This window comes from Anolis sagrei, chromosome 1, assembly GCF_037176765.1.
Source record: "Anolis sagrei isolate rAnoSag1 chromosome 1, rAnoSag1.mat, whole genome shotgun sequence".
Lineage (NCBI taxonomy): Eukaryota > Metazoa > Chordata > Lepidosauria > Squamata > Dactyloidae > Anolis > Anolis sagrei.
This window is the reverse complement of record NC_090021.1, coordinates 186,480,981-186,491,978: the sequence shown is the minus strand read 5'-3', so window position 1 is coordinate 186,491,978 and position 10,998 is coordinate 186,480,981. Positions and strand designations below refer to the sequence as shown.

Here is a 10,998-nt window from a genome sequence, read left to right as displayed (position 1 = left end):
ACAACCCCACGCTCCATCATTCCCCCGCCGCCGCACACACATACGCAACCCCACGCTCCATCACTCCCCCGCCGCCGCACACACACACGCAACCCCACGTTCCATCACTCCCCCCGCCGCCGCACACACACACACAACCCCACTCCCCCTGCCGCCGCACACACACGCAACCCCACGCTCCATCACTCCCCCCGCCGCCGCACACACATACACAACCCCACGCTCCATCACTCCCCTGCCGCAATCTTACCTCCTTTTACTTCACACCACCTCCAAACCCCACCCCGCCCCTTCCCGCCCTGTCAAAATCCAGGAAAGACAGGAAGGAAGGAAAGAAGGCAGAAAGAGAAAGGGAGGTAAAGAAAAAGGGGGAAGGAAGGAAAGTTAGAGAAAGAAGGAAGAAGAAAAGGAAAGAAAAGGAAAGATGGAAGGAAAGAAAAGAGAGACAGCGGAAGAGAAAGAAAAAGGGGGAAGGAAGGAAAGAGGTAGAGAAGGAAGAAATGAGAGACAGAGGGAGGGAAAGAAAAAGGGGGAAGGAAGGAAGGAGAGAAGGAAAGAAAAAAGGGAATGAAGGAAGGAAAGAGGGAGTGAAGGAAGGGCGAAGATGTAGAGAAAGAGGGAGGGAAGGAAAGAAGGAAAGAGAGAAGGAAGAAAAGAGACCAGAAGAGAAAGAAAAAGGGGGAAGGAAGGAAGGAGAGAAGAAAAAAAGGGAATGAAGGAAGGAAAGAGGGAGTGGAGGAAGGGGGAAAATGTAGAGAAAGAGGGAGGGAAGGAAAGAAGGAAAGAGAGAAGGAAGAAAAGAGACCAGAAGAGAAAGAAAAAGGGGGAAGGAAGGAAAGAGATAGAGAAGGAAGAGGAGAAGGAAAGATGGGAGGGAAGGAAGGAAGGAAGGAGGGAAAGAAGGAGAGAAAGAGGGAAGGTTGGCGGGTAAAGGTTGTTATTTCTATTATTATTATGCTATTATTCCTCTTAGACCCTGGGGGAATGGGAGAGGTGTCAGGTCCCAGAGGCAATGCATTGCAGTATTGTTATTGTTATGATGGTGGTGAAATAAAAGGAAATAAAAAGAGAAAGAAGGAAGCAAACAGGGAGGGAAGAAAGGCAAAGGAAGAAAGGGGGAGGGAATGAAGGAAAGAGAAGGATGAAACCAAGTAGTGAAAGAAGGAAAGAAAGAAAGAGGTAGAGAAGGAAGAAAGGAGAGAAAGGGGGAGGAAAGGGGGGAAGGAATAGGTAGGTACCTCTCTTTCATAATAGTCCAGATATCTACCTCAACTTTGATAAGTTTTACTATAGGCCACAGCAATGCGTGGCAGGGCACAGCTAGTATTTACTAAGAAGTCAGTCCCACTAAACCATAAGTGCATCTGCCATGTGCACAGAACCCCAACATGCTGCAGGTTTTTCTGTGTGTGTGTGATTTTGAAATCAGAGGAACCTAACATAGATCAACTTTTTCAACTAATATTCAATGTCTTTCTGAACTGAGTTAATGAGCTCCTGCCTTCTGAGTTGTGCAAAAGAAACAGGCCAGTGTGTGGGAAGACATAAGAATGGTTTCTTTCCCAAAAAATGAAAGTTCTCCTGCAGTCCCCAAATTTCTAGTTTTGCAGGGAAGTCGACATTGCTCATAGTTCACAGTTTAAACTTTTATATTCGCTGTGTCCCCATTCCCTTGTCATTTTGTCTGCTCCTTTTTCCTTGGATGCCCAGACTATAAACTGAAGTTTTGCATTTAAGCTGCTCTAAAGTTCTCAGGTGCAGTACAGCAGAAAGATGTGTTAATATCAAATAAATAAAAGTCTAATGCTAGAAATTGGGGGGGACTTGAAAGAAAATTTCATGAGAGGAAAGCAGAAAAGATGTAGCAAAAGGAGACAAAGAAGGGGAGAAGGAAGAAGAGGAGGTGGGGAAGAAGAGAAGGAGGAAGAAGAGGAAGAAGAGGAGGAGGAAGAGGAGGAGGAGGAGGAGGAAAAGGAGGAGGACATGGTGGTGGTGGAGGAGGAGGGACGGTGGAGAAGGAGGAGGAGGAGGAGACGGTGGAAAGGAGGAGGAGGAGGAAAACGGTGGAGAATAGGAGGAGGAGGAAGAGACGATGGAGAAGAGGAGGAGGAGGAAGAAGGGAGGAGACGGTGAAGAAGAGGAGGAAGAAAAAGAACAAGGGAGGAGACGGTGGAGAAGAAGGAGAAGGAGACGGAGAAAGAGAGGAGACGGTGGAGAAGGAGAAGAAGAGAGGAGACGGTGGAGAAGAGGAGAAAGAAGAGGAGGAAAAGGAGAAGAGGAAGAGAGGAGGAAGAAGATGAGGGGAAGGAGCGGGAGGGGAGAGAAGAGGAAGAAGAAGAGGAAGAAACGGAGGAGAAGAAGAAAAGATGAGGAGGATGAGGAGGAAGAAGAGAGGGAGGAGGAGAGGAAGAAGAAGAGGGGAACGAGAGGGAGGAGAAGAGGAGTTAAGAGGAAGAGGAAGAAGAGGGGAAGGAAGGGCAAGAGGAGAAGAGGAAACAACAGCAGCGGCTGAAGAAGAAGCGGAGGAGGAAGAATTGTTATTTCTTAGGGCAATGCCTAGAATATCCCGACAAGACCTTTGAGCTGAAATTCCTCCAAGGGCACCTATTACAAAATAATAATAATACAATAAAATAAATGAAAGTAGCTTTCAAAACCCTGGAAGCTTTGTTTTGCTTGCCCCTTTCCCCCACTCACGCACTCTGCTTAAAAAACCCCCAGCACCAACTGATGCTTGGTAAACATTTTCTTACTCGAGAGGGGAAAAAAAATCCCCCGACTCCCCCAAGTGGATAGCTCGGAAATGCAACGCCGAAGCGACGGCAAAGCCGAAAGCCCTCCTGGCAGTCATTAGCCCTAATGAGCTCCATTCCGAGGCGCACCATCCTTCCTTCCCTCTCTCCCTCCATTAGAACTTTGGAGCGGTTTTTTTTCTGGTTTGGGTTGCTGTGAGTGCTTTGGGTTTGCTTTGTTTGTCGAGAGATCCTCGCGGGATCCAGGTGGGAGGCGAGGGAGAAGGAATAGGTAAGAGTTTCTTGAAAGCCGAAGTTAGGGTATTAATTTTCACCCCTGCCTTTGAGAGTGGCCTGGCCTGAGGCTAAAACTGAGCAAAAGTGCAAGAAGTTCTGACAAAAAAGCCTGCCTCTTCTTATTTTATCATGCTAGTTTGTGTTTGGATTGGAGACCAACAAGGAGCAGGCTGTATTTCAGAAGAGGGAACTGGCAAAACCACCTCTTGAGTATTCTTGCCTTAGAAAACCCCATGATGGCCACTATAAATCAACAGACACCTTGAAAACACATACACACACTTATACAGCAATATAGATTTCACCAAGTGCCAATCCTATTAGGGGAAGTTTGCATGGATTGGAAACTAAAAAGTAATTAATTAAAATAGTTTTGCAAGGTGTTTAGTCTTCTCTGCCAAAGAGTGCTGGTGCTTCACTCAACTACAACTCCCAAAGTACTGAGCCATGGCTGTTAAAATGGTGTCAAATTGCATTAATTCTACACTTAGTGCTTTGCTGGAGGCACAACACTCCATTGGTATCCACGAGTCTCCTTAAGGAAGAGCTCCAACTGTTGCTCTCAAGTCAGCAGATTGAGGCCCCTTCCCCACATTCTCTGGTTTGAACTGGAATATCTGGCACTGTGGACTCACATAACCCAGTTCAAAGCAGATATTGTGGAATTTTCTGCCTTGATATTCTGGGTTATGTGGCTGTATGGAAGAGCCCCTCCAGGCAGGCCCTATATTCCAGGATCTGAACCCAGGTTTTCCACATTAAACAGGATTATATGAGTCTGCACAGCCAGGTAATCTGGGATAAACAGAAAACTTGGGATCAGATCCAGGGATATAGGGCCTGTCTGGATGGGCCCTCGGGCTTAGGTTAATGTGTTTTCCCTCTCATTGTGTGTGTGTTTCCAGTATTGGACTATGCCTCTGATGACCAGGGTTTGAATCCCCACTTGGCCATGGAAACCCATTGGTTGGCCTTGGGAAAGTCACACTCTTTCAGCTCAAGAGGAAGGTAAGGGCAAATTGCTCTTTAAGGGCCCTTCCACACAGCACTATATTCCAGAATGTCCTATCCCACAATATCTGCTTTAAACTGGGTTATCTGAGTCCACACTCTGATAATGTGGGATTTTCTGCCTTGATATTCTGGGATATAAGGCTGTGTGGAAAGGCCCTTAGTATTGCACACAACAAAACTTATCATACTGTATACTGTATGTGTATGTCAAATATTTTTGATACAGCCAATGGCCTAATTAAAAAAAATGTACTACTGCATATTTTGGAAGACTTGCAGCAGATAGTTTGATTATGAGTCAAATAAATTAATGAACAATTATGCAAATCTGGATGGTTTGTTTGTCTGCATGCTGCAAGTCACTTCTGGTACGAAAAAATCAGCTATCTACAAAGAAGTTGCCCATGAGACGCCCTGATGTGTTACTATCCTGCGGGGAGGTTTCTCTCTTGTCCCGCTAGTCAAAGGAAATTTAGTATAATGCCAAGTTTTTAACTTTGTTGTTTTTCTATACATTATAACTGTATTCTCTATTCGCTTCTGACAAGAAAAATAAATGCAAATCTGGAAAGTTATTGACACTATGTGACAAAATTTGAAAATTAATTCTGTTCCTGGTTTGGAAGTGTGATTCCTGTTTAATTGTGCAGTAATTACTTTGAAAGAAGTTGTTCCATTCCAGAAACTTTGTTTTTGTGGCTGCCACAAACTGTGTTGAATTGGTTGAGACTCAATGAAATATTAATTGAAAAACTATAGCAAAATGTGAGATATCCCGCAAAAAACAAAGTTCTCGCAGTTTAATAAACCTTTTCCATGTTTTTAGGATAGATTGATAGGGAAATGACATTTATAAGCAAGGAACAAAAATCATGTTACATTGGCCCCTTCCACACAGCTGAATAAAATCCCACATTTTCTGCTTTGAACTGGAATAAATGGCAGTGTGGACTCAGATAACCCAGTTCAAAGCAGATATTGTGGGATTTTCTGCCTTGATATTCTGGGTTATATGGCTGTGTGGAAGGACCCATAGTGAAATTGTAACAATTTTGACACTTTTCACTTCTTCTCTCTTTTCCAAGAGAATTTTATTCAAATTTAATTCAAATTTGGTGGGGACGAGAGACACGGCCTTCTCAGTGATGGTCCCTCGGCTATGGAACATTAGATCGGCCCCCTCCCTATTAACATTTTGGAAAAAAGTCAAGACTTGGTTGTTTGAACAAGCATTAGAAAATGCAAGGTAAATGACATAGGAATTGGAACGACTGGACGACAAGATTGGACAATGTTTTTATTAGGAGACATAATTGATGTATGTTTTTAATACTATTGTTATGGTTTTATATTATGTGTTCATGCTTTGATATGTTTTATGGTGTATTGGGCATTAAATAGTTGTCTCTGTCAACCGCCCCGAGTCGCCTGAGGGACCCACCGATGCCTGGGTTATTTCAGAAAGGCATTGTTTGTCTGTGCTCCAAGTTTAGTCTAGATCCAATGTTGACTGGGTTCAGTGGGTGCAGGTGAAGTATAGCTTCATGGTCCATCCTCCTCCAAACCGCACCAAAATGTAGAATGGGTCCTGAATCATAGAATCAAAGAGTTGGAAGAGACCTCATGGGCCATCCAGTCCAACCCCCTGCCAAGAAGCAGGAATATTGCATTCAAATCACCCGACAGTTGGCCATTCAGCCTCTGTTTAAAAACTTCCAAAGAAGGAGCCTCCACCACACTCCGGGGCAGAGAGTTCCACTGCTGAACAGCTCTCACAGTCAGTCCTGAGGGCTCAGGGTGTCAAGTTAAGTCTTGATCAATCATAGGTGTGGATCACAATGGTCTTAAGAAGTGAGTGAAGCTACTGCACCCTCCCCAAAGATCTTAGACAGGCCCCTACATTGGCAGTCTTTAGAAAGAACCTGAAGACTTGGCTGTTCCGATGTGCCTTTCCAGAGTAGGAACCCTCCAACAACAAGTCCCAGAAGCACTTTATAAGAATTAAGATTGCTGCACACCGCACACTGCACTTACCCCATAATCCTTACATACCACTTGTCACATCAGCACTTTTAATCTGTACCCATTACTCTGGCCCAGCCCAGTTTTATTGCATCTTGGTGTATTGTTTTATTGCTTGTTGTTTAATATTGCTTTAACTGTTTTTAATTTGCTTAGGTTGTGTATTGTTATGTTGTGTTTGAGGCCTTGGCCTTTGTAAGCAGCATCGAGTCCTTCGGGAGATGCTAGCAGAGTACAAATAAAGTTAATAAATAATAATAATAATAATGCAAGTCCCATCATCCAAGGTTCATTAGCCCACAAACCCCACCCAGATGTAGAGTGGGTCATGGGGGCTCTGTGTGCCAAGTGTCCCCAAATATAGTAAATAAATATATAAATAAGGGTGCATCTGCACTGTAGAATGAATACAGTTTAACACCACTTTAAACGCCATGGCTCTATGCGATGGAGTCCTCGGAGTTGTAGTCTGGTTGGCAGGAAAGGTTGCCCTGGAGTCATGGCAGTTCAAGTAGTGTCAAACTGTATTCATTCTAGAGTAGAATGGCGGTTTCCCCTCCAAGTCCTAATCAAGGTCGGCCTTGCTTAGCTTCCAAGACCGGCCTGGACCCGTTGCCTTGATTTCTAGGCAGCCCTTTAAACTGCCAACCCAGGACCCTCACAGGAGGGCCCCGCCGTGTCAATGCAAGCGGGCTCATGGCGCCATAACTGAGAAGAGTCCCGGCCCTCGTGGCGGAGCCTGCGCCGCCATCTGCTTCCGCCAATTAAGCCATCTTCGGGGCGAAAGAGCGCAGGAAATAAAAGTCTCAGGAAATCCATCGAAGAAGGAATGGTCCCCAGGCTTTCCGCTGCCTGCTATTGATCCCTTTAAGTGCCTGCTAATGAGACCCGTTTAGACCCAATAAAGTCCGCTCGGCAACAGCAGCAAAAAAGACCGATGAAGCGGGAGAGGGAGCGAGGCGTTGCTCTGCCGCGCGCAGCCCGCCCTTCAAGGGTTAACCACACGCGCGAGGCCGCAGGAAGTGCCTGGAGGGAGGGGAGGGGTGAGAGAGAGAAGGGGGCGTGGCAAGGAAGAGGGGCGGGGCGAATCCCTATAAAAGCAACGCGCGAGGCGGGGAGGTGGCTTTGGGCTGGGAAAGCTAGAGGGTTGGAAAGGAGGCCTTGCTTTCTTTTGGCTGACCAAAGTTCTCGGCGTCTCCTCCTAGGAATGTAAAGGGGAAATATCAGAAACAACGTAGATGTTTGTGTGTGTGTGACGAAGCAAACCCCTTAGATAAAAAAGAGGCTGAGAAATCCCTCCAAGGGCGACGCCTCACAACGTCTATAACAAAGCTGGGAGGCGAGGGAGGGGGACAGAGTGGCTCCTCGTCACGTGGTTGGAGGAGGGTCCGAGTTGTGGAACCCTTCCCCGCCCTGCAATAACTTTTTGTCAGTCAGGTAGACAGCCTTTGAGTAGGAAAGCTCTTTCTCAAGAGTAGTTGGGTCTTCACCACATCATTTCCCTCAGAAAACACCCCAAAGCCTCTTTTATCTGTTTTCCCCAGAAGACACCCCAAAGCATATCTCTCTCTATATATTTCAGAACTCACCCCAAAGCCAACTTCTCTCTATACGTTTTCCCAAAGCCTCTCTCTTTATTTCCCTCAGAAAACTCCTCAAAACATCTGTCTCGCTGTATGTATTTCCTCGGAAAACACCCCAAAGCCTCTCTCTTTATATATTTTCCCCAGAAGACACTCCAAACCCTCTCTCTATATATATTTCCCTCAGAAGCCTCCCCAAAGCATCTCTCTATATAAATATTTCCCCAGAGGACACCCAAAAGCCTTTATATTATATACCCCAAAGCCTATTTCACATGCTCTCTCTATGTGTGTGTGTGTGTATATATATCCCTCAGAAGATAGCCCAAAGCATCTCACTATATAAATTTCCTTCAGAAGACACACTCAAAGCCCCCCCTCTCTATCTCCTTCAGAAGACACCCCACAGCCTCTCTCTTTATATATTTCACTCAGAAAACCCCCCAAAGTCAGTCTCTCTCTCTCTCTCTCTCTCTCTCTCTCTATATATATATATATATATAAATAATATATATTTCCTCAGGAGACACCCCAAAGCTTCTATATAAATATTTCCCCCAGAGGACACCCCAAAGCCTTTATATTATACACCCCAAAGTCTCTTTTACACAAACACACACACACACACACATAGAGGCTTTGGGGTGTCCTCTGAGGGAAATCTATAGAAAGGCTTTGGGGTATCTTCTGAGGGGCACACACACACTATGTGTGTGTGTATCCCTTAGAAGATACCCCAAAGCCTTTCTATAGATTTCCCTCAGAGGACACCCCAAAGCCTCTATAATATACACTCAAAGCCCCCCTCTCTCTATCTCCTTCAGAAGACACCCCAAAACCTCCCTCTTTTTATATATATATATATATATATATATATATATATATATATATATTTATATATATATATATATCCTCAGAAGACACCCCAAAGCTTCTATATAAATATTTCCCCCAGAGGACACCCCAAAGCCTCTTCTACACACTCACTCACTCTCTCTCTCTCTCTGTGTGTGTATGTGTATCCCTCAGAAGATACCCCAAAGCTTCTATATATTTCCCCAAGAGGATGCCCAAAAGCCTCTTTTACTCTCTCTCTCTCTCTCTCTCTCTCTCTGTGTGTGTGTGTGTGTGTATGTGTATCCCTCAGAAGATACCCCAAAGCCTTTCTATAGATTTCCCTCAGAGGACACCCCAAAGCCTCTATATTATACACTCAAAGCCCCCCTCTCTCTATCTCCTTCAGAAGACACCGCAAAGCCCCTCTCTCTATATAGGAAGTGTATATAGAGGGGTGTCTTCTGAAGCCTCTATATACACTCCCTATATAGAGAGATAGAGAGAGGGGCTTTGGGGTGTCCTCTGAGGGAAAGGATGTGGGGAAGACCCAAGCACTGTCGGGAGACAGAGCCTTCCTACCCAAAGGCTGTATACTTGACTCACAAAAAATGATAGATAGATAGATAGATAGATAGAATGGCCCGAGTGTGCCTCCGTTTCTTCTTGAGGTGGGAGGGGAGAGAGCGCGAGAGCAAGCGAGGGGCGAGCGCGGGAAGCAGCTGCCAATGCCACACGCCGGGGATTCGCTGCCGCTGATGCTAGGGAGGCTTCCCTCCGCCAGCCACCCGCCCGCCTGCCTCCTTTTCTGTGAGCGGGGAGAAAGAAGGCTTCAGTGCCCTCTCTCCTCTTTCCTGGTGGATAGGGATATAGGGAATGCCCGCTTTCCCGCGCCTGTTGGTGTTTGAATGCTCTCGGGAAAGGAAGGGAGGGAAGAGGAGACGGAGGGGAAGGCAGGGGTGTCTTTGTGCGTGGCGCTGCCCCCTCCCTCTTTCTCCCCCTCCCCTCCCTCCCTCCCTCCCTCCCCCGGCAGACGGCTCCCAGGCTCAGCCTAGTGGCTCCCTGCCATTGGCTCCGTGCGATGGAGCGGCAAGGCTGCGCGCTATTATAACAGCGCCGCGCGGGCGAGAGGCGGCAGCTCCTCAGACTCCTCCGGCGGAGGCACCGAGATGCTGAGGAGGACCAGGTTGCCGCTCCTCCTCTGACACACACTGAGGGAGAGGGAGAAGGAGAGGGAAAGGGAGGGAGGTTGTGCGGTCAACGCCTGCCGGCTCCTGCTGCCATCGCTAACGGGGAAGAGGCAGAGTTGGACTGCTGCTGCTGCTCCTCCTTCCTTCCTGCCTGCCTGCATCCCTCTTCTCCAGCAGCCTCTTCTGCTCTCCGGCGCTGCCAGCCCAGCCCTGGGCTCCCCCACAAGCCTCCTCCTCCCTCGCCCCCGGGGTGCATGGGAACCCCGGCCGAGGCGGCTGCCCCATGGAGTGTTATTACATCGTCATCAGCTCCGCGCACCTCAGCAATGGGCACTTTCGCAACATCAAGGGGGTTTTCCGAGGTCCGCTCAGCAAGAACGGCAACAAAACTCTGGTAAGAGCTCGCCTGCTTCTTTTCTCCCCATGCCTTGGCTTGTCCATACCCCATCCAATCCCCTCCTTCCCCGATCTCCTCCTCCTTCCTCATGCCTCCCTTGGATTCAGCACCTCGAGGTCCTGGACGGCGCTGCTCTCTGCTCTGTCTGAACTGAAGTCGCTTTGTTGGCTGATGCTGGAAAAGAGAAAACGCAAGGACATGTGTAGTGTGGAGCTGGGATCTCCCCTTCCTCGGGTTATATTCTAAGTGGGGTTTTCTAAAGTGACCATTCCGTTCAGGCCTGGTTTATTGGGTCGAGTTAAAGTAGAGTTAAAGATCCACCAGAATGCATGGCATAACATCTGCACATATAGAATAATTCTTATTTTGCTATTGATAGAGGGAGAACCTGTGCTATTTGTCTCTCTCTAATCCCTTCCTTCACCAAACTTCTCCAGAAAGGAGGAGGATGGGATATACAATCCATCCCACGCCTAGTTTTGGATCTAATCATACAGTTCATCCATGAGCTTTGCCTGATGAGAGCCAGGGTGTTGGAAAGGAAAGTACCCAGATTCAACCCCACCCCCTCTGGTTTTGACAAAAAAAATGATGATGACTCTACAAGTTAAAGACATCTCCCTCCATGAGAGTGGGAAGATGCCAAGCAACTTCACTCAAATAGAGATCCATTTGGTTCAAAAGTGCTTAAAGTTGTAGCTTTAATGTCTCTCACAAGGCAGTCAGCCCTTTGAGCACAGCGGGACTCCTGATGTGGCATATCACGCTTGGGCTCTTAGTGCATTCAGAGTCAAATACAACCAAGATGTTCACTATGAGGAGACAGCTGACATGCTTTATTTAATACTCACTTTTCCCAATCTAAGTTATTTTTGCACACATTAGAATGCCAACTGTTTGATTAGGTTGATTAAGTAACACATACTTGG

General features: G+C 46.8%; 1 protein-coding gene across 1 annotated transcript in view; it reads left to right on the top strand.

The window, feature by feature from the left end:
- The first annotated feature begins 9,514 nt into the window (after window positions 1-9,514).
- The window catches only part of ZNF804A (zinc finger protein 804A), a 263,923-nt gene continuing 262,439 nt past the window's right edge, over window positions 9,515-10,998 (top strand). Inside the window, exon 1 of the mRNA XM_060780212.2 lies at window positions 9,515-10,066. Coding sequence (XP_060636195.2) covers window positions 9,956-10,066 — 111 coding nt within the window. The 5' untranslated portion in view covers window positions 9,515-9,955. The remainder of the gene's footprint in view (window positions 10,067-10,998) is intronic.